Source organism: Caretta caretta, chromosome 1 (assembly GCF_965140235.1).
Source record: "Caretta caretta isolate rCarCar2 chromosome 1, rCarCar1.hap1, whole genome shotgun sequence".
NCBI lineage: Eukaryota > Metazoa > Chordata > Testudines > Cheloniidae > Caretta > Caretta caretta.
Window position 1 is genome coordinate 55,978,121 of NC_134206.1, and position 24,017 is coordinate 56,002,137.

Sequence of the window (24,017 nt, forward strand, 5' to 3'; positions counted from 1 at the left end):
ATTTGCTACCATTGTGGAAGTCCGAGGTTCTTTGAGGCTATGGCCTTAAAATAGCTGCCAGTCAGCTTTTGTGTTTACCAAAGGGGAATGCTTTCGCCACCTTGTCATTGGAGCCTTTTACAAATGCTCATGGACACTCACATTTTGGCTAGAATGAGGGTAGCTATAGCCCAGGGGTGGGCAAACTATGGCCCATGGGCCAGATCCAGCCCACAAACCATTTTAAGCTGAGCCTGCGAGCTGCACCATGTGGCTCGACCCTGCTCTGGAGCTCTGCCTGAGGCGCTGCGTTGGGGGGCCGCACCAGCAGCTTGGTCCCACTCCAGCCGGGGTGCTGGGTTGGGGGGGCTGGACTATGCAGCTCGGCCCTGCTCTGGGTCGGGGGGGTCACACCACGCAGCTTGGCCCCGCTCCAGCTGGGGTGCTGGGTTGGAGGGGGCCATACCATGTGGCTCCTGGAAGCTGTGGCATGGCCCTGCTCCAGCTTCTATGCACTCCAATAAGAGCTGCAGGGGAGCCGCTTGAGGTAAGTGCCGCTCGGAGCCTACACCCCCTGAGAGTCTCCCCTCGCCCCTGCCCTGATTCCCCTCCCACTCTCCAAACCCCTTGAGCCAAGCCCGGAGGGCCCTCCTCCACCTCAAACCTCTCAGCCCCACCCCATAGCCTGCTGTAGCCTATCTTGGTGATAGTGCTGCTTCTTAGGGGAGGGGATGAGTGTTTGTTTACCAGTGCAAGGCATTCCTTCCTCTTCTCTGGCCCCAGTCACATTCTGGCCAAGTCTTCCCTTTGCACCCTCACAGGAAAGAGCACCATGGGAAGTAAACTGAAGCTGCCTTTTTTTGTTTTTTAATACTGTTCTGCTCTGCTGTAATGTAAGATAGTTCAGTGCTAGTTGGAGTCACTTTTGTTAAGCTCTTGCATAGTGTATATAGGAATAATGTCAAACCATAAAAATGGTATGCAAGTTACAAGGTAATTGTCAAATCTTGTACATTTTCATTTGAAAAAATAGTAATAGTACTGAAAGTCAGGTGCTGAAAGCTGGGTTGGTAGCGTCTAGGTTAATTGTATAGCAGGTGGAAGAGTGAAAATAGGATTTAATTCAGTCAGTAATAATTGTCCTGTATGGTGTAGTATTGCCCTTTTTAAAAATAACTTCAGCTGTATTTGCAATAGTTGATGTAAATCAAGCCATAAGTGTAGCAGAAGCAGGATTTTCAAAGACTTTTTACTACAGTCAAGTTACTGAAGCTGACACTAAGCTATTTCAAAGCATGTTTTCAGTTGGACTAATACAAAATCAGTGTGTGAACTATGTACTACCACTTCCATCTAGCAGTATGAATACTGCAGCTGTTTCAACTCTGTACCTGTATTTAGTCATAATTCCTTTGGTCTTCATCTTCGTGAATATTCTAGCAGTAGTGTTACCAACTATTCATGGAAATAAAATGTTGGATTTCATTTACAAATGCTCATACTGGAGCCCCAATTAAATTATTTATGCAGTCAGTGAAACTAAAATATACTCAGAGCCCTGTGTCTAATGCTTACAGCTCAAATTAAAAACTTAAATGACAGATCCTTTAATCTAACTGTGTTGTGGGTTTCTAGTTAATAATTGAGAAAAATGTTTTCTAGGATAAATTTAAGTAGAGGCAAAGACTTGTAAATTTTCCCAGCTCTTCTACAATTCAGTTAAACTAATAAGGCAGAAAACCCTTAAACATTGGTGCAGTGCTCATGCTTAGTCTAATATGGGTGAACATGATACAAGAGAATGTACACTGGCTGGTAAGGAAAGAGTCCTTTATACCTGGAAGTTAGTTGTCCCCTTATTACAAGTAGTCCTTGTGCCCCTAGCACTAGGGACAAGGTTGATTTCACTTTAAAAGTGAATTACAAGTTTGTCAAAATAGTCAAGCAGTTTGAGTTAAAGTAGGTTTTAAAATATTAAGAGCTGAGATTAGTAAAATATACTGCAGCTAGGTTAAATTTTAGTTATATATCAGGCAGTTTTACTTTCAAAGTGGCCAACAGGTGTTTTAGTTCTATTTAATGTTAATGTTTTCAGGAGAAGAACCTGTTCCAAAAAAGTTGGTCTCTTCTGGGCAGGAAAGATTCAGAATCCATTGGGCATTCTACAAGGCATTTTGAGCTGTGAATGAAACCAGATTCTGAAGCTTTGGTAAAGTGAAAAAGACTGTCAGTAGTACAAGCCAAGAGGAGACTGCTGCTCTTCCCTCCTTTCTCCCCCACTTCACACATTCCTTTTAAAAGCACCTCTAACACTGACAATTGTTTGCACATTTTGGGTCTCAGGCATGGATGCGGGGTACTTAAGTGTGTCTTCCAGTTGGTGGTAGTGTTTGACAATTCTACTTGCTACTTCCATCTTCAGTAAGTATTAATCTGCTTTTCCAATTGAAAAAATATGATCTACTGTTTTGGTCAAACAGTAGTTGCCTACCCTAAGTGTGGCTTACCTGGCCTCTAGACAAGCTGCAGCCTTACCTGTAGCAAATTAAGTCAAGTAATTTAAATAGCTATTATACTACATAGCTTCCTGTAGCACCCATCGCTGCAGCCTGATTTGAGAGAGCTCATTTAATCCTCAACTTTAAGTACTAGAAATGGCATCACTGAACACTGTGTGCATCTGACTGCCAGGTCAAGTTTGCTTTGTAAGTAAAGATGGCTTACTGCAATGGCCAGCGTGGGAAAGTCAGTTGAGATTAGAAGTCAGGTGGGTTTGGCTCCTGCACCACTGAGGAGATTCTGCAGGCTAACTTGTCTACTCACCCCTCTGTGAGCCTTCAGTGTACTTGTACAGGAAAAAGGGCTATACTGTTCCTCAAATAGAGCTCAACTCACTTTCCAGTCACACTAGGGGTTCTGCAGTTATGACAGCAAGTATTAAGCTACTGTAATCACTGTTCAAAAGTGAACTACCCTTCAAGGGGAACAATGGAGTTAACAGACCTACATCCTTAGTACAGATGTAGCTCCCAATAACTAGACCTAGTACTACATTTTCTATATTAAGGCTTAAGGTTTTATATTTGGGTGTCTGCAGCTAACTTCTGAAAGTGTTTGATATTTCCCTTTCTCAAAAAAAAAAAACCTGTCACCATTTAACATGTAGAAGCTACAGCTACCTCATTGCCTACAAGGTCCAATCAGTGGCTGAATGTGACTTTTGGGAATTATAAATTTGAATAAAGTTTTTTGAAGTTAATTGCACTGTCATGAGTTATTACTCAAAGGTACAGGAAAGTACTGGAGAACACAAATGATTCCTTTTACTCCTACATATAGAAAGGACCAAGTTTAGCATAAACTGTGATCACAAGTTAGAATAGAAGATAATCCATTTAGCTGGCTAAGTGTCAGACTACTAAGAATCTGAACTATATTAGTTCTAGAGTTTTACTATTATGAAAGCAGATTTATCCCCTAGATTGCTGTAATGTCTAGTGTTCTCACACTAAATATCCCAGTGAAGGCTCCTGCCTTGAATTTGTAGGAATTCAGCTGCTGTAGGCCTTCCATAAACCTTGTCTTTCAACACTTACCAAATAGTTCACATCTCATCTTCTCCTGGGCACTTCAGTGGTTAGGCTGAGAGAAGTGGCCCTTGCTGAGTCTACCTTCACACCTGTCTTTCTAAAACTTCTGTAGCTGTGTCCAGCCCTGCTGCTTGAGTCATAGTATCAAAGACTTCTGCCATGCAAAAGGATCAGCACTAACATTAAGTCTCTTAAACTTCCATTTCTGTACCATATACAGAAATTTAAAAGCCAGATTAACTGATGTCCAGGAAATATGAGGCTTCCATAGCCTTACTTCCACTTAGAAAAATGCAAGAAAGGGCTGTTTGCTGTCTAGAGACAACCTAAACTTTTTCTCTTACAATTGCTTAGTGGTCATTTCTTTACATGAGTGTGTCCTTCACCTCCACCAGCCCCTATACTTTAAAGCATCACTGGTGGAAAGCACACCACAAGCAAGCACAAGATTAGGTTCCAGGGCTAGCCTTAAGGAAAGGTGCCCTGGATGAACTTGTATTTTGGTGCTGCCCCTCCCATTGCCCCAGGCCCCTTTGGGCTCCCCAGGTTCCACCTTCACCCCTAACTCCAGCACTGTACCCCTTTGTCCCTAACCCCTTCACCCCATCCTGCCCTCCTACACCCCCATGGGGAAACTGACCTGGATGCAGACACTGCTGCTCACTCCTTCCCCCTGGAACTGATCCTCCCTATCCCCCTTGAATGGGGGAGCAAGGAGCAACATCAGTGCTCTCTGCAGCCTGGTCACTTTCCCCACCTGGGTTGAATAAGGGCAGGGCAGTAGCTCCTAGTGCTTGTTTCATAGCACAGCCCAGCTGGGGAAAGTGATCTGGTTACAGAGCCCTTGCTGTTGCTCTTTGTTCCACCCCCCCAGAATACAGAGAATTGTTGGGGTGGTGGTGTCCCATGTTCCTGCAGTGGGAGGAAGCAGGGAAAAATCTGGGTGCTTCCCTGCCAGCCAGGAGCAGTTTTGACTCTATACCAGCATCGTATGCACCTCTGTGCTGCCACATGGTACCCCCTTGACCATGTCACCCACCCTACGGCAGACCCTGTCAGGTTCTAATCCTGACTGACAGCAGTAGCCTTTGACAGCTTACTCAACCTCTGCTTCAGTTTTCCCATCAAAAGGGATATTTGCATCACACTGTTAGTACCTATAGGCACTTTGAATCTCAAACTGAGGATGCTATCAAAAGCTTTCCTCAGATTTCAGCTCCAATGGCACGTTTAAAAAAAAAAGCTTCACCTACAAGGCCCATATTGCCATGGCACTAACCCTAGATACAATCGGTGTAAAGGCTTGTCATGCTTAAGACTGGTTTTCATGAGCTCGGAGAGCATAAAGCTGACACTCAAATGAAGTGAGGACTGATGCAGCAAGCTTTGTAGAGGCACATTCTCCTGTTCAAGAGCTGCTTCTGAGAATGTGTTTAGTTAAAGAATTAGCTAAAAATGAAAGCAGGGAGTGTCTCAAACTTGAAAAGGATGGAAGCTTTTTGAACACTTCAAACTCCAAAACCATCAGAAACATGTAAGTTACTGTCCAAGACAGTAGGACATACCTCCCTGTCAGAGAGGGGAAGTGAGGTGTTTGTAAGAGCTTGGTCTCTAGTTACATTTGGCCAGCACAGCCAGAGTTGACATATCTAGCCTGTCTTTGCCCTACCAGCTCCTTGGGGCCTGTGCCAGATAGACCACCTTGCTCTGGGTATTGAGTTGGCCTGAGAAAATTCAGATTTAGTTTTTCTATCAGCACATAGTGCACTAGTTGCTAGCTCATTTGGTGGGAAAGAATGTATTTGAGATCCAATGTCACCCTCGCCCCCTTAAGTTGTGAGGGTTCTTGTTTATTTTGTCATGTGTTTAGTTAAACCCCTGCAGAGATCAGTTCAACAGCTTTGGGTTTTCCTTTATTACAAAGACTGTTTTCCAGACATTTGTAGGGGATAACAGTCTCATGTTTTTGCAGGGTTCCTCAGCTATCAGGATAACACTGATATTTTATATCTAATTTTGTGTAAGACTGATTGTAAAGCAGTATGCATGCTTAGGGTAGTGTAGAGTTTAAACTCTGGATTTTTTGTTTTTAATTCATAAATGTGGATACTGTAAAAAAAATTGAGCATTGGAATGTGCTCAGATCAAGAAATTCAGTTTTGGCATTATGCATAGTACAAATGTGTTGAACACGTTAAATTCTTCAGAGAATGCCACTCTAAGAAACTATACATGACAGTGCATACAAGAGGTATTTTTCCTTGTTTCAACATTTAATTTTGAGATACTGTATCTCCATACAAATACACCAAGAATTACATGAAGGAGACTCAAAATGCCTCTATATTGGTGAAGACCAACCATGATTCTTTGAGGGAAAGATCAATTCTTTTTAAACAAATGCTGACAACTTCATGGTTCTACAAAGTTCAACTCCACAGCAAACTTCTCCCTGTAGATTTTCCACATTTTTGATTTATGGGGATTATCCAACTCATTTCTAGGAAGGTAAAGCCTGGAAAATAGAATGGTCATCTGTTTAGTTATTCTACAGTTCAAACATGCTGCCCTCTTATGTAGGATATGAAAGTAGGCTTGAAAAGGAAGTGAAACATGAGAGCTAAGAATTTGTTTCAAGTTTTGAATATTTTTGGTTTACTTCCACACACTAAAGAGTTGGCTAACCAAATGCATTACACCATTTAGACAAACATTCCATGGTTAAGACAGGTGAGAGAAAACCAAGTTCAGCCATAAAATGAACTATACAAACAATCCTATTAGCAAGGTGACTATTAGCTTTATGGCTGGTGCTTTATGACAAGCACCAGCCATATTTGGGGATAAATGGGTATCAGTTGCAAGTTCAGGGTCAAAATTTTTGCCTAAGTATCATTTTGCTTTTTGGTGATCACTAAAAAATAAATTAATACAATAAAATTTAACTCCTCCAATGTCACAAGAAAAAAAAAAGCAGCTGCAGATATGTGATTTATCCCAAATTTGGAAGAGCTCTATGGGACAGTGACTTAGATATTTGAGGATTTGAACCTCATTTGAAAGAGCATGAGTGCTTCTCTTACCTCACCCCTGTGGTGGTAAATCCAAATTAAGTTTTCAGCTCTGTTTCTGCAGCCATGATCATTTTTAGCTTTTCATTTAATCGAGCCATGAAAGGCTTTAAAAATATCCTTTTAACCAGGATCACCTATCCTTATATCAACTCTCTTCATGGCTGATAATCCCTCAAGGACGCATCTTAGGCTTCCTTCCCACTGTTGTGTTTTATTAGACATTTTACTGAAGAGTGCCAAACAAGCATTTGTTTAGCTGGACAGTAGACATTACGCTGCAGTGCAAGTGCAATCTTTACTGCCAGAAATCCCTGATTAGTGACAGCACTAAGATTTAAGCACACACAAGCGTTTCACACCAGAGTGCCAGAGGGACATGTGTGTCTTCCCCCAGCCAAGAGAAAGGTGTTCTGGTAGGTGTCTAAATCATCTCAAGTAATTCAGGTAGCTCAAGACATAACCAACTCCTCAGTGGGTTTTATGGTGTCTAATGTAGAGACAATACAAAGGACAGATTTACCCTTACCCTGCCATTGTCCATGAAATATTTAGGTTGTGTAATGGTAAGGAAAGGACATTTCAGTTCACCTCACTTCACAAAAGGAAGAGCACCATTATTAAATACTTCTAAAATCTGTTAACAGTAATTATTGCCTATTTAGGGTAATAAGCCTTAGTGCAGCTATTGTTTAAATCATATCTGTCAGGTTTAAGAATCACTAGTGTATATACGGCCCAGATGACCACCAGCTTCCACATGCAGGGAATGGTGACAAGACAGTTTTCCCCACAGCCTTCCCTCCCAAGTTTGCCACCATGGTGGCAAATTGTAAGTTACCTTAAGCCTCTGGTAGTGCTAACTAGAGACCTTGCTTAAGTTAGAAGCATTTGCCAAGAGCATGCTAAGGCTCCAATATTTGTGTGGAAAGCACCCAAATACTGATGCTATACAAGTATGAAGACAAGGTTCCTACTATCACATTTGAGATAATTAAGGAAAGCAGCACACAAAAGGAGTTAGTTTATTTTAAACTAAACATTCAGCTTCAATACTTAGTCATGTGGAATGCTACAAAGATCAGTTTCCTGGATTTGCATGAGACTTAGACGATGCTATTTAAGGTAAGGATCTCTTCAGATCTGTCTAGTACACCTTGCTTTACGCCTACAAAATGCTGAGAGTTTGTTCCCAAATCATGGCTTAAGGCCAAAACACTGCATGTTTCCAACTTATTGCACTGTTATTACCTATCAAAGGGTTAAACTCCAAGGTAGCGGTCCCCAAACTTTTGAAGGTCGCACCCCCCCTTACCCATCTGTGGGCCCCTGGGGGCTGGGAGCAGGGCCACAGCTCAGATTTGGGCGGGGGGTGCAGCCAAGGGTAAGGGAGCTGGGCCGTGGCCAGGGACCAAGGCTGGCAGTGGGGCCAACAGCCAGGTCTGTGACCAGGTGTGGCTCCACTCCCAGCCTTGCCCCTGGGCTGGGAATGGAGCCACAGCTGAGGCTGGGGGGCTGGCATGGAGCCGGGGACAGGACCAGAGCAGGGCTGGGGGATGCGCCTTCCTTGCCTTCTGTGCGGGCTGGCCCAGGCCCTGCCACATTCTCCTCCCCCCGCTGGATGTTCCTCCACACACCCCTGGGGGGGCACACCCCACAGTTTGGGGACCTCTTCTTGAAGGTTTTGAAGTAGACATTTTATTCTTCTGGATGTTTAAGATTCTCCATAAATCTATTAAGATTTGTTCACACACTGAAGATAGTAGCATTATGGACTTGCCACTCTGATTGTCCTGGTGTATTACATCTTACCTGTTATTTTCTATAAAAGAGGTGTTGAACCAGAAGAAGAATGGGCAGTCATCATAGCCTTTTGGAAGATCCTAAAGATAAGCAAAATTGTGTTTAGGATATTTTATATATTTGCTTTTAAAACAAAGTTTAAGAATCAATCTGTGCTGTACTAAACTATGCTCGTTCCTTGGCAGAACAGACAGGAACACACAACCCTGAAAACTTGATGAGGGGCTGTTGCTGATCACCCACATCAAAACAGTCTCACATAATTAACTTTAGCTGGAATTTTACAGTCAGGTCAATGAAAGAGGATGCAGGTCTGTGTGTTGCCTTCATTACACTGTAAAGAAGAAAGCAACAAATGAGATCGCCAAAGCAAGTTACAACAAGAGCAGGAATTGCCCGTGTGCCTCCTGGTCTTGAGAGTAGACTTAGGAGCTACAGTACATAGTCTGAAGTTACTAGATGTGTCACAGCACAAGGTCATGGAGAGAGAAGCAGTCACGTAAGTGCTGAACACTTGTACTCGCACATTTGCGATTACTTGCTATGAAGGGTCTACCTTCATCAGAAGAAATACTTTTGAATCAAGGCGAGACTTGTCCTACACAGGGAGTTTTCACATGGATGCCAATTATTTACAATACCAACAGATGTATACATATCTTACATCTCAAAGTTGGAAGTGTACCAGAAATATGCAGTTTTTATTCCACTATACTTACAGTTTGTGATTCAAATCTGACTTTCACATCACCGCTTATTACAGGACAGTCTTCCAAGCCAATTACTGCAAAGTCATTTTCAGCATCAAAAAATAACTGAAGAAAAACAGAACTGTTTGGAGTAACTGTTTTCAAACTGAAAATAAAATGCACACAAATCTAGCAGTGCCAATTAACAGCGTTCCACTACTAAGTTACAGTGGCTTATATGACAATACCCAATTACTGATGGTTAAAGGCTCTACAGTGAAGATAAGGAAAATGATTGACTGTTGCCCTCCTGTTGCCAAGGAACTCAGTTTTACAAACTGATCTAATCATCCCGTTAGTTTCCTGGGAAATCCACATTCCTTTTGTCCTGTGAAAAACTTGTGAGCTCCAAGTCACACGAAGATGTGCAAGAAATAAAACTGAGTGTTCTATTTACTAGTATTGGTAAATTTCCTTATCAGAAAGTGAGAGAAATTTCTTACATCCAATATTTTCCCACGAAAACCAACAGATGTAATGGATTTAGTAAAGTGTGCTCAAGTTCAGTATTGTGAAGACATTTTAGTCAGACACCTCCATTAGAGTTCTTACCCTACAGTTTTCTTGAGTGGCACAAACACAATGGAATACAACTTTCCTTTTCATAATTATCTGTACTTTAAGATCACTTCCATTGCCTTTTCCAACTCCTAGAAGGAATCAAAGTTGTATTATGCTAGGCTTTGATCTTTAAATTATAGAGCTGGAACAATAAGTAGTTAAATAGAACAGGATACAATCAACCCCATGAACTGTCCTATAACGATAATAAATTCGCTGTCTTCAGTGTTAAAGTAGTTTTTATGTGGAACTTTCTGGAAGACAGTAGAAAAAAGGCAACCAAAATAAGTCTTCCTTAGTAGGCATAAGAGAATCATGCTTTGAAAAGTATCTATAGGAAATTGTTGAACAAACCACCCTGGAAATCAATTCCTCTAGCCACAGAATATACATGGAGCAACAGCAGTATAAGGTTCCTCAGGGGTGAGCACCTGAACTTCAGTTCTTGGCTTCTCTGCAAAGGCTGTTCAGATATCAGACTCAGAAGCACACTTGAAAGCATTTGATCCATGCCAGATATATCATGGTCACTTATCGGCTGAAGAATTCTAGTCCCTAAATGCATGCATCTCACAGTACCCCTCCCCGTTCTAATGCCAGTTGGAGGGAATAAACCATCACTGAAAACAAACAGCCAGGCAGAAAGAATCCATTTTAAAAGGGCACGGTCACAGAAGGTGTTCATTTTGCTTGCAACTGAGTTACAAAGAACTTGAGTTTACATTTATATAGAATTTCATTACGTTTTATCTGGCTTCATGAAACAGCAAGGCACATCTCACCACTCAAGGGTTTTGTGTTTTTTTTTTTTAACCACACACTTATTCTAGTAATTCTGACCCAAGTAAGGTGTCTGTAGTGCACTCAATATATAGATGTAGGAATACAGAATTGAAATAAAAGTGACCTGGAAAATATGCCAAAACCAGGGCAGAAAAAAAAAAAAGAAATACTGAAGTGTCTATATAATTTGTATTAATTCTTACCATTAATAGAGTAGATTTTGATGTTCTTTATTTTGAGTCGTCTCTCCGGTGGGAGTTTCAAGTTATACTTGTTCTTCAGGATTTCATAATACCCAACATACCTACTCTGCAATGCAAAATAAAGCTGCCTATGTTAAATATGGTCCTTGCCACATCTGGCACAGACATTCCCTGTTGCTTTCAGTGACCGATAAGGGAGAAGTGGCAAAGTAAGCTAACAGACAGAAATTTCCACAATTTCAATCCCATTTTTGCCATAGTTTGCTCTGCATGGCCTTGGAGAAGTAACAATCTGTGCCAGTTTCCCCCACTCCCATCTGTAAAATAGTATTAACACTTGTCCAACAAAAGCCTTAAGTGTGTGTTGAGTAGTTGGTCAGCAGTCTTCTGATGGACAGTGCCCTCTTCTCAGAAATCTGAGTTTGAAACAGCAGCTTACTGTCTGGCCTTCTAGAAGGCCCTTGTCAACTTCATTTACTTTGAGTCAGGCAAAAAGTGAATGAAATTGATAAGGGCCTTACTTCCACGTGGGAAGCTGGAAGGCAAAAAAACCTTTCATTTCCATTCTTCCAAAATGGTATTTTTCCCTTAAATCCCTTCCCACTTTTTTTTTTAAATGCTGTTTTGGACTTTGTCCTGTTGAGCACAAAAAATTAGAAACAAATTTTTTTGCAGAAAAAGTGATTTCTGTTTTCCAGCTAGCTCTAGTTCTGAGCATCATTTGTTCAACACATGGTTAACATTAAGTGCTAGGTATTGAACTTCTATTTAAGTCTCTGCCTCTTTTCTCCTCCCCCCACCCCCGCCAAGCACATTTGTTAGAGCTACAGGAGAAGGCCCTCTTCTTTGGGGAACTTCCCAACTAGTAGAGGGAAGTCATTAAGTTCCTAAAAAGCACATTACCCAGACATACGGCACAGAAGTTTGGAAGTTCTCAACTGAACTGTGGAAAGTACTTCAATTCTGGTTCTTCCATCTATTACATTTAAAAATCCACTGTGTAATTGTTTAATGTGCTTTTTGATCTAACTCACCCTCCACAATCCTCTCACTTTGTTTAGGCTCTTACCTGGGATGGTGTTTCAACTCCTTGAAATTTGGAACTTGTACTTTTATCAGTTCGCCTCTCCCCAAAATAGTCCAAGCTCTCCTACATATAAGAGTCAGTTTCAAATGAAGCAACAGGACAAATTTTGCAGCTGGCTCACAATGAAGTTTGTGCTATTATACAGTTATAACTGAAGACTAAAACCCAAAAAGTATCAGATGTGAACAGTGGTAAAAGGCTTGAAAGAGTCCAAACCAATGTTGGAGAACAGCTGCTTTGGAAGCTAGAGTGAGTTGGTACTAGAAACACAAGGACTAGTCAATCCCTATTGTGACAGAACATTTCAAGGTGGACAAGAATTTGCTAGTCAGAAAATGACAGTATTTAAGTGGTTTTACTAAAGCAAACATCAGAAATTTAGAGAACCCAGACCTTGTTAAAAACCCTCCTTTTTACTCCCAATCTGTCTCAATCACCCTCAAATAAAAATCTCACACTCCAGAAAAATACCACAGATGGGTTCCAGGGACCAAGCTCAATCAGCACACAGTTTTTGAAGGGGGGGGAGAGAGAGAAAGACACAACAAAAAACCCCCACAATTTGCAGACATTCAAACTAATATTGGAGAGAAGTCTGTAAAACTACCTTGTACAAGAGAAGCTTATCCCAGTACATCAATTTTGATGATCCTCATACAGATGCAGGTGATTCATACACATGGCATTTTTTTTGCCATCCATGCACTAGGGCCACAAATCCAGCGATGCTGCATTACAGCAGCAGAGGACCTGCTTTTAATTATGAACTATACCTCTAAGTGGCAAGTCTCCTCTTCAAGAATGGCAAGTTCTAAAGGGAGGTGCGCTTCCACTCTCCACACAGGTGCATGATAATAGGGATAAATAGTATCAAATCTTAAAATGACCCAAACTTTGAGCAGGCCTTGCTTTAGAGTAAGATATTAAGCTTAAATTCCCAGTTATCAATTTTTTTTTTTTTAAAGTCATTTTGACAGCCCAATCAAATGCTTCCATGGCTGGTATCATCTCAACATAATCCAGTCAGTCTCTTCCCATTCTTCCTCACTGCCATTTTCCATTCCCTCAAATTATGAACATTTAACCATATGAACCATCACCACATTTGGCAACACCTTTTAAAAGTGGCTTACGCTCTCCATGGAGAATGAGGCATGTGTTTTGTAAAGGGCCTCTCCCTAGTCAATACACATGGTCAGAAGAGGACTCATCTTTCCGGAGCCTAACATAAGAGCAAATCTAAGAAACTGCTAATATTGATTTTTCCCTCATACCTTTGCACTCTCAAACTGGTCACTGTCAATGAGCCAAGTGCAAACCATTGTTCCAGTCCTGCCTGTATTAGAAAGGAGAAAAAACAAACACTACTAGTATATCACAGTATTTGGGGACATACATGACAGTCAACATGTAAGATTTAAATTTAAACTCTCGACAAAAGCCACATACATATATAGAGTAGAAACTAGAGTACGATCTTAGACAGGATTCAACACGGAGTTAAAATAAGATGTGCTTTTGCAAAGTAGTTTCTACAGATTTGTATTTTCCTAGTTCTGCTAATTCCTCCTTTAAGAATGTCCCCCAGTAATTCCTCTCTGCAGCTTTACTATGAACTACAGCAAGATGGCCAGTACTTCTCAGACCTCTGTTTAATTTGAGATGCCAAATATACCTCAAAACCCCAGGATCACGCTACCAGCCATTCTACAGTGTTACTGAGGGTTACTTCTCCACAGGGATGTCCTGACAAGGGGAGAACTGCCACATGAAGGCACACAGATCAAAATATTGAAGCCAGCATTTTCAAAAGCAGATGTCTGATTTTCAGAGTGCCAAGCACCCCGCAGCTCACTGATTTCAATGAGAGCTGTTAGGTGCTCAGTTATTTTGACAAGTTTATCCTCTTAGATGCTTAATTTTAGGCACATGCTTTTGAACAAATTTTAAAGTTGTACAAGAGAAATTCAAATACAAGATGCCAGTAAACCTTCAATATGCAAACTTATTAAAGCAAACAATTGGATATAGGAAGCATGTGGCTAGCAGCAGACTGGGAACTGGTACAGGGGGAAGATCTGGGTTCTATACCCAGTGACTCTAGACTGCAGCAAGCCTCTCTGCGCCACTCTTCCCTTCTGAAGAAAATTGATGGTCTTAGTGTTGTGAGCCATACGATAAAGTTTTCAAAGTGCCTTAACTGCTTAGGTCACTTCTGAAAATAGGACTTATGTGCTGGAACTAGGGGTGCTGCCAATCTCCTGGCTTGAAGTGGATTCCATTACATACAGGGTTTACAGTTTGGTTCAATAGCTCTCAGCACCCCCACTATACAAATTGTTCCCGCATCCCTGACTGGGAGCAAAGGCATATTTAGGTCTCACAGAAGCCTGCTGTGGATTTTAAGAGCCTGGCCGAACATTTAACAGCATAAGCAGAACTTCTTATGTTTAAGGAATTGCAGAATCATATCTGTGAAAAGAAAAGAGTAACCCTAAAGCTTGGGGGGGGTGGGGGGGGGAGAGACTGGTTTGAACTACTGATTGGGGAGGAGAGGTAACATGGAAGTGGGAGACTAACACAGGTATAGGATAACTTTATGTTATTTATAAGTTTGTGTTACAAAGGCAGGTTGAAGCTGTATTGTCCAGCACTAGAGGTGACAGATGAGATTGTCCTAATGAGCTTTTCCACTCACTTGCTGAGTGTTTTGCCTTAATAAATATTTGTTAGGCCCATCTGTTGAGTAAATCAATCTCAATCCAACATTAGGAGTTTTTGAAAATTATCCTTTGTAAAGGGTTTTTGAGAGTCTCTGATGAAAGGTATATGAAGTGCAGAGTAGTTATTAACATGCCTGTTATTTGACTGGATGGAAATCTAAGCTATCCCATGATCAAATACTTGCATTGGAAATTTAGGCAAGAAAGAAATGAATGCGTTTTAAACTTTAAGCTTCACACCATTTTAATTAGGATACTCCTATGTTTTCCAATCCCTTCTTTGCTACAGTACTTGTTCTCTTACCCTTGCCTCCTTTACAGTGAATTGCTATGATGTTCTTTTCATCCTGTTTCATCCACGCACGCACATTGGCAGTAAATTTCAGCATGTCCCTAGATAAAAGCAGCATATGAATTTCAGCGTAGTCAGAGCTTGTTTTATGCCTAGTATTGTTGTTGGGCTGCAGAAACACTAGCATATGACTTACTCTAGGCTGGGGACATTGTGGTCATCAATAAAGACTCTCTCCACCCTGTAATGGAAGTACACAGGGTCATAACCTTTTTCACCTACAAAAAAAATCAAACACTCCAGATTAAAACTAGTTTAGAGTTCTGGTAAGTTACTTCTACAATTTGTTATTTAAAGTCAAGCTATTTTCTCTGCCTGTGTTTTAAAGATGGTGGAATAGCAGCTGAGACTATCTACTGGAGTCTTTTTCGGACAGTACTACTGAATGAATAGATTCACAATTCAATTTAAGTAGATCTGGATCAGGCCTAACTTCGAAGGCCAGCTTCTTATTTTGCATCTGCAATTTTGCACCCTCAGTTCATGGAGGGCCCAAAGGACTCCCACCAACTGTTATCAGTTGCAACAGTGATTTGTGGTGGTAAAAAGCGAGAGGCCAGTTTTCAAAGTCATGACCCTTTTAGCTTGATCTTCTCTATTCTAACTGGTTGGCTGAACTGATGTTGGTTCTCATGATCTGATTGTCCGTAACCCCCCTTTGGCCAAGTGGCTAGCCAATTTCCATTTTTTTTTGATGCAATCCTGTTTGTCTGCAAAGAATGTACAAAGTCCTGTTTCCCTGAACACAGGAGGATCCAACAATGGGAGGCAGTTGCCTCTCACAAGTCCAAGCATGCCCTTCTAGCCAGCACTCTACCCAAAAATGCTCTCACAGCCACCGTACCCATGCTTTTTGATACTGTCTCCTAGTTTCATGCTTTTTGGCCGCTTCTGACTTAGTGCTGTAAACTGAGACAAGCCCTCAGATACATAGCTGCAGCAGTTAATCCCCAGCTGCCACTTTGTCAGTCCATAGTGGGATGTTTTCCACTGCTTTGGCTATCACTAAATGAAGGAGCATTTAATTGTTCCTTCATTTAGCCTGAAGAAGGCTATTACACCAATCAGCTTCAGTGACATCTATGAAGCACTTTGTGGGAACCACCCAACCTCCAGCATGCCAGGAGCTACATATACTTACTGCAAAGGTTATAGATTGTATAGTGGTCTTTATGTTTTGTATCCAAGAATCTTGCAACTTCCTTAAGGAAATAAGATAAGAAATAGATATTTAACTCCAAACATCTGCTTTTTTTTTTAAAACTATACACACACTAGTTAGTCTTCATTTCCACTGCCACTTAAACAGTATACCGCCTTACCGGAGAAGCTGGCTATATTCACAATAGACCATGAGACAAGAAGAAATGAGTAGTTCAGGTTCTCATCTAGCTACTAAGCCAGTCTACCACCAGTTTTTATACATAGTTCCTAAAATGATTAATTCAGTAAAGTTTAAGTGATCATTTAGTCTTATTCTGTATTTGAGAGAGAAAACGGCCTCTTCTATAAATCACCATTTAACATAGCCTGGATAGCAAAGAGTGACCTTCTCAGGAAGGCTTTAAATGGATAATAGAAAATTAGGGTAACCTCAAGACACTTATGTAGCAAATCATGCAGCTAGAGTACAACCCCCAAGGACAAGATGGGCAGACTGCACCCTTAATTTTTATGCTCGTGATTCAGGACAGAAGCCCACTAAGGACTGGCCTCAGACTACAAGTTGGTTTCCTGGAGACCATCAGAGGCTAGTTTAGTCATTCCCAATCTGATCCATATTCAACCTAGTGAAAAGGGATTGGAAGTGGAACACAAATTCAGTGCTGTTAAGTTTTGAAGTCACGTGCAGGAGGGATTTTAGGAGATATTTTACCTTTATAGGATTCCTATAGAAAGACTGCTTCCCAGATGATGGAAATGACATTGCAATAATACGATCTGTGGAGGAAAAATGTATATGTTAAGTCCACAAGAATTGGAAATAGGCAGTGGAGGATGAATCTGAAAGAACTACTATGCACTATTAAAAGACAAAAAGCTATCCAAAAAAAAGTGTGGCTTTGAGAGTGGAAGTACCATTAATGTTATGAATTAGTTACACAGTATGACTACTTGTTTGTGGTGTGGCCTGTATCACCAGCAGTAGCCCAGATTTTAAAATTTGGGTTTTTAATTACAAAGAAGTACATTTTCTGCCAGTGTACTGTCTGTATTTATTATAGGATATTTATCAAATTAACAGCCCTGCAATAATGGATATTCCACCTAGAGGAAATCCTAGTTATCAATCACTATTCTCTACACAACAAGACCTGCTTAAGACAATGGATTAGTTTTGCACCTTCCCCTCACCCCCAAACTGGCACTTATAGGATGTCTGCAAATAAGTTATTGGAAAAAAACAACTTTTTTTTTTCCAATTTTGGTTCAAGTCAACCAAGTGAGGACATTTCAGCAAATCAAAGAAATTGGAAAGAATTGTTTGAGCTGAAACAAAATGGTTTGGGCATTTTTAAAACGAAAGCAACAAGTTAAGGGATAGATTCACAAGAACTGTGGTGGGGGCAGGGTGACTACTACGGCTTGTGGTCAGGGCACTTTCCTCGGATGTGGGTGACCCAGGTTCAAGTCCTTGCTCCACAGCAGGTCTCCCACATCCCAGGAGAGCACCCTAACTAACTATACAATAGGTGTAAGGGAGGGGCAACACAACAACCTCCTCTTCAGTCTTTTTGTAAGACCAGCACCCAAATCTGTTGGGCCTTTACCCACAAGACCTGAAATTTCCATTTTCTTCCTTTCAACCAAAACAATTTGCCAACAGACAAACTTATGAATTGCGTTGACCCAAATATGCATTTTGGTGAAAAGTCTCAGCTGAAAAATTTCAGCCAGCTCTAACTTTGGAGTAACCAATAGTTCCCTAAATTGTACAAACCAGTAACATAGGTAAGGTCCAGGTCAAAGCCATCTTTTGTATAGCGCCTTTTGTTTTCCGAGACCTGTCAGTCAAAAAGACAAATGAAGGAGTTAGAAAGGAGAGTCAAGGGAACCATAAAGATTAGGGAGTGCCTAGAAGGGTGAATAGTGAAGTAGTCCAGATGGTTACTGTTTCTCTTTGTAACCAAGCACGAGTGGCAGAGCCTCAATCTTTCCCTATCCACTCCAGGTGGAAGTGTACATAGTTAGGCCACGTACACACTGTAGAACTTATGTCGACATAGCCAGCATAACTCCCTCTTGTAGAAGCAGCATACATCAACAGGAGGAGTTTTTCTGCTGGTGCATCTGATGAAGTGGGTTCTAGCCTATGAAAGCTTATGCCCAAATAAATCTGTTAGTCTTTAAGGTGCCATCGGCCTCCTTGTTTCTGCTGGTGTAGGAACACCCCCCTCCCCCCGCCCCAAAAGGCCATTAGCTATGCCACCAAACACACATTTCTGTTGGCATAGTTGTGTCTACACTGGGGGCTTTGTCAGCATATCTATGTCACAAGGGTGTCCCCCCACCCCCAGCCCCTGACCAACGTAACTACACTAGTATAAGTTTTAAGTGTAGATCAAGCTTAAGACTAGCAAGTGGCTCACATTAATAACTCAGCGGCAGCATTCACACAAATTCAGAAAAGAAACTGCATTTTAGTCAGGCTTTGTGCTCAGGAATTATTTCAATCCAGTAATCAGTAGCCAGCAATAGCTGTACTGGGGCTGCTGACCTTATCAAGGCCTTATTCTAGTTAGTGGGACAATGCACGAAGAGACTGTCTACATGGATCACACTGTTGTATGCTGCATCATATTACTGATTTGTTAAAAAAGTAGCATTTAACCCATGATTCAATTCTCTGCTGGGAGGGGGGGGAACAGAGGGGATGAAGATCAGCTTTGTTGCATCTTCACCAATTGCTTAATCAGGGCTACACTCCCATGTGCAAGTGAGGCCTTAGAGGGAGAAGCACTAGGCAGATCACAAGGGTTACTCTTATTTTATGAAAGGATACCAGGGAATCCTTTGAACTCCTAGTAGGATGCAATACCTCACTTAAGATGTTAAAGTGAAGTTGAGCTGTAAGGGACAGCATCTCTCTCACACACACAAAAAAGTCTTGGAGATTTTTTTTCCAGAAAAAGTTTTGATGCCTCAGGGTAAACTCTAGCTATCTAAATATCTTAGAAATTTCTCAGTCTACATTTGACAAGCAAGATGCTGATGGAGTATTGATTTTGTTCCCTGAAAAATGCACATGGAAGTTGGGTTAAAATTGACACTACATTAAGAGTCCTGCGGGAGGGGAGAAGAGAAGAAAAGGAATACTTTTTATTCAAAGCTATGTCTAAACATTTTGAAATGGAGTTTTAATATCAGATGCTACCAGGAAGCTAAAACTTAAGGTACAGTTTCTATTCTGTTTATACCTGCAGAAGATGCACTATAATAAAAGCTTTTGCCTCTGATTTTAATTGTAACCACTCATTCCTATATTCATGGGATACAGCAGATTTTCTTCTCTCTGCCCTGCCATGCAAGTGTGTTCAATATAAAAAAGTCAAGACAGAATTGGCTATTTGCATCAGGTAGGTCATGGCATCACATCAGTGCCACCACACTGCTGTAGTGGGACAATGGTGTTTTGAAGGTGTGACCCTATATTGAGAGTGGAAACACTGCCGGAGTGCAAAAATGGTTCTCAGCTACCTAATGCTGTAATTCAATACCTGCTCCTATCACTAGAACAAATTGCTTTAGTGGAGGAGGCAGAATCCTGTTACTAGTCTGCTGGCCTGCAATTCTGACTGTTTTAGAATGAGAACTGTGCAGTGTTAGGTATGAGGGGAGGGAAACCAGAGTGCAGAATAAGACAGAAATAAATGGAGGGGAGGGAAGCAGGCGGAGATGGGAACAAAAATGAAAGTTCTTATTACTACCCTTCACTGCTGAAGAACTCTGTTATTGCTTTAAGAATATGAGGAGAGTTTGAAAACCATAATAGCGCATTCAGACAAACAGTTATGAAGCTAACTTACCATCCTCCTGGTCACCTTTTCTAGTTGTTTCTTTTGTGAGGCCAGGCGAAATATTCTTATCAGAATGATAATTCTCAAAGCTCGAAGGATGATAACCATTCTAGCAAAGAGGAAAAAGTTAGCTTTGCAATGGAATAGAGCTGGGCAGAAGATGTAAATTATGTTTTGCCAGAAAGATTGAAATTTGTTTTGTTCCAAATGAGGATAAAAAGCCAACATAACTGTTTTTGAAAAAACAAAGTTAAAATTGTTTTGGGTCAACACATTTTGATTTCATAACTTCAAGGTATTTTATTTTGATTTCAACCTTCCATTTAGAGTTGTTTTTTAATTCAAACAAAAAGTTGGAATTTTCTATTCCAGAAAGTGTCAAAAACAGGATTTTTAAATAGTCAAAATGCTTTTCTGTGCCCCCACCCAGTGAAATTGTGCCAAAGTACAAAATGTTGCAAAATCATGTGGTTACAACAAAATTGCATTTTTCTGATGGCAAACTGTTTAACTGCAAGTTTTCTAACTGGCCTTACAGTGAAAGCAGCCAGGAATTCACCTACAGAGATAAAGAGTTTTCATTGCTTCACCGCTGTGCATAGTGATGCCAGCAAGTATAGTTTCACCCTACCTATCCCCCTTAGCAATAGTAAGAGCTCCACAATATTAGCCAAGCCATAACACTGCGGATCTTCCAGTTTCCCAGTTTAGATCCATGGTATACAAGGTCACTGTACTCATTTGAGTATGTTAATGGCTCTTGGTATTGAGAAGACATCAAGATCATCAAATGTGCACCTTTGGCTCCTTACTCTATGGATGTGTAGTGTTTTATGCAAGAGGTTCAGGAAAACTGAGCAGTTCTAGAGTCCCAAACGTAATCACTCATCCATTTCAGTTAGAGAGATAATAATGGACATTCTTAGAAGTTAAAAGTTTTGAAGTGGAAAGAGAATTTTCTGCTGACTTAAGTGGTTTAGGGAAGCATATTACTGTTTAGAAGGCTTCCCAAAACTTGGTTCGCAGCTTGTTCAGGGTAAGCTCCTGGCAGCCCATGAGACACTTCGTTTACCTGAGCGTCCGCAGGTACGACCGCTCGCAGCTCCCACTGGCCACGGTTTGCTGTTCCCAGCCACTGGGAGTTGTGGGGAAGTGGTGTGGGCCAGGCCACCTCTTCCCGCAGCTCCCATTGGCCAGGAACGGCCAACCACGGCCAGTGGGAGCTGCGAGTGACCGTACCTGCGGACGCTCAGGTAAACGAAGTGTCTCATGGGCTGCCAGGAGCTTACCCTGAACAAGCTGCGAACCAAGTTTTGGGAACCCCTGCCTTAAGGTATGCCTATTCTCCAATCATTCTAGCCCATGTAGCTGTACCCAAGCTAGCCTTCCTTGAGCTAGCTTGCTAAAAACAGCAGTGTAGCCAAGGTAGCATAGGCTAGCTGCCTGGGTATGTACCTGGGGTCCCAGACAGGATTGTAGCCAGACCCTTAGTACAGGCAGTGGCATGGGCTACACTGCCATTTTTAGTGAGCGAGTTCAGTCAAGGCTAACTCAGGTATGCCCACATGTGCTGCACTCACACCTCCCGAGTGCTGGGTAGACATACCCAAAACGCCATCCCAGAAAATGCCTTGTCCTATATGGGATGAGATTACCTAGAGCATAACCAAAGTACTCAGTTGTGTGAAGGACATGGGACTGCTCTGTATTAATTTATGATTGTCCAGTTACAGTAAGGGATGTTCTCTATTTGACCATGTGCAGTTAAGTCAAGAGGCACGGTTAGGAAAAACAAGCAGGAAATAAAACAGTGACTAGAGATAAGGCACCTGGAGGAGTGGGAAAGGAGACAGAACATTGCAGGGTAATTAAGAGAAGGACTATCAACTGGAAGAGTCTACCTCCCTTGGCTCCAGCATAGTCATAAGACTTTTTGGCCAGGGATGGGAGCCTAAAAATCAGAAGGACATCCTGAGGCCTTGTCTACAGGAGAAAAGTTTTGCTGGGATAGCTATGTCAGCAAACCCTCTAGTGTAGATGCAGTTTATATCAGTATACAACTGCTTTTGCTGGAATAGCTTCTACTACTATTTCCCCAAGAGACATAACCTATACCAGCAAAAGGTCTTTATGCCACTATAAGCCCTAGTGTAGATATAGCTTATGTTGACACAGTTATGTCCATTTAAAAAAAAACAAAAACAAACAAACCCATACTCTTAACTGACAGATATGTCAGAGACACAAGGTGGGTGAGGTAATATCTTTTATTGGACCATCTTCTGTTGGCGAGAGCTATAGCTGTGTTGGTCCTAGGATCTGAGCAAGACAAGGTGGGTGAGGTAATATCTTTTATTGGACCACCTTCTGGTGGCGAGAGAAGCTTTTGAGCCACACAGAGCTCTCACCACCAGAAGGTGGTCCAATAAAAGATATTACCTCACCCACCTTGTCTTGCTCAGATCCTGGGACCAACACAGCTATAGCTAACTGACATAGCTATATGTAGTGTAAGTTTTAGGTAAAGAGTCTTTCTGGAAGTGGGAGGGTCAGTTGTCCAGGACTGATGGGAAAAACAGGTTGACAGAAAGGTTCTGCAAAGAGACTGAAGATGGGCCTAACTGGCTAACATGTTGGGTTGGGGGAGAGAAATAGTAGCTGTCTCCCTAGAGCTTATAGATTGTTTTAAAATCCTTATTCTTACACTATGCGGTGTTCCTACTGTTAAAACAATACCTGGTTTTAGAAAAGGCTGCATGGTCATTCTGTATATACCACTGGTCACAGCTCCCGAAGGTCAGAACTGCAGATAATGAACTTATGTTGGGCCTGCTGAAGTAATCACTGTTAGTACATAGGGGTCTACAACCCAAGATCCTGGTCTTGGGTTGTCTACAGCACAGAGCCCATGTTGGCATAACTATGCTGGTATAGCCCCCAGGGGACAGGGAAAAAACTTCACATAGGCTATGTCTACACTACAGAGCCTACGCTAGCCAATAGCCCAATAGTTAGGGCACTCATCTGAGATGTGTGGGATCCATGTTCAAGTCCCTGCTCTGCCTGAGGTGAACAAGACTCGAACCTGAATTTCCCACATCAGAGGCAAATCCTTAAACTACCAGGCTACCAAGTCAATTTCTCTGGCCCAGTGAGTATTTATTGTATACAAAGTAGAACAGCTCCAACAGGAGAGTAACAATCATTTTCTTCCCCTTTCCCACTGAACTTGAGAAACCTTCTCAACAAATGGTTCATTGAAACAGACCCCTTTCCCACAAATTTGATTTCTACAAATTGTTAGTTTGACAATTGTTCAACAAAAATCCCCTGCCAGCTGTAGCTGGAAGTGCTCCGTTTTTTGATGCTGAAGTTTTCAAATCTGCCAAGTATGATATCACACACATTATTCTAACACTTTTAACTTGCTTTAGTTTTTAAAGAAGCAGGAGTTAATCCTTCCTCCAATCAGTTGTAAACTGATCAGTTGTAAGTAAGGTTTCTAGTTTACTACTAGCTCTGATTTCTGTTTACTTTTAAGACAAGTTTTGCCGAGTAAGGCTATATCTACACTTACAGTGTGTCAAGTACAGGCACTGTATGTGTAGCCACATGCCATGGTGAAAGGCTCCACTGCCTTGCCACTACCAGAGCCTTTCACCACTACTGAGCATTTTAAAAAAAAAAAAATAGCAATGTAGACCTGGAAGGCACCTGCTTGGTTGTGTAGAGCAGTGGCCTCCAAACTTTTTGGATCGCGTACCCCCAGGGCCAGCTCTAGGGAAGCAAAAATGAAGAATAGCTGCCGCCGAAGACAGAGCAAGGAGAGCCGAGCTGCTGCCGAAGATGGAGCAGGGAGAGCCTTCAGCGGCACTCCTCCTGCTGTGCACCCCCAGGGAGGGTCTTGCATACCCCCTGGGGTGTGTGAACCCCACTTTGGAGACCACTGGTGTAGAGAGCCATGAGGGTGTGATGGGTTGGGTCACAGAAACTCCTTTGGGAATGCCACCTGATGTGCCTAGACTACCTCTGAGCCAGTTTTCCCTGTCAGCTTGGGACTTCAGTATCTTGCCTTGTTTGAGCCAGACACTTGCCTGC

General features: G+C 41.8%; 1 protein-coding gene across 6 annotated transcripts in view; it reads right to left on the reverse strand.

Annotated features, from left to right (window-relative positions):
- Nucleotides 1–5,821: 5,821 nt before the first annotated feature.
- The window catches only part of LOC125636078 (phosphatidylinositol 3,4,5-trisphosphate 3-phosphatase TPTE2), a 42,550-nt gene continuing 24,354 nt past the window's right edge, over nucleotides 5,822–24,017 (reverse strand). For all 6 annotated transcript variants that reach the window (XM_075128223.1, XM_075128205.1, XM_048848650.2 and 3 more), the window contains 13 exons: nucleotides 19,929–20,028; nucleotides 17,843–17,906; nucleotides 16,778–16,842; nucleotides 16,043–16,103; nucleotides 15,038–15,119; nucleotides 14,854–14,942; nucleotides 13,101–13,162; nucleotides 11,809–11,889; nucleotides 10,740–10,845; nucleotides 9,745–9,842; nucleotides 9,163–9,258; nucleotides 8,453–8,523; nucleotides 5,822–6,084 (listed from right to left, as the gene is read on the reverse strand). In XM_075128223.1, coding sequence (XP_074984324.1) covers nucleotides 5,982–6,084; nucleotides 8,453–8,523; nucleotides 9,163–9,258; nucleotides 9,745–9,842; nucleotides 10,740–10,845; nucleotides 11,809–11,889; nucleotides 13,101–13,162; nucleotides 14,854–14,942; nucleotides 15,038–15,119; nucleotides 16,043–16,103; nucleotides 16,778–16,842; nucleotides 17,843–17,906; nucleotides 19,929–20,028 — 1,078 coding nt within the window. In that variant the 3' untranslated portion in view covers nucleotides 5,822–5,981. The remainder of the gene's footprint in view (nucleotides 6,085–8,452; nucleotides 8,524–9,162; nucleotides 9,259–9,744; nucleotides 9,843–10,739; nucleotides 10,846–11,808; nucleotides 11,890–13,100; nucleotides 13,163–14,853; nucleotides 14,943–15,037; nucleotides 15,120–16,042; nucleotides 16,104–16,777; nucleotides 16,843–17,842; nucleotides 17,907–19,928; nucleotides 20,029–24,017) is intronic.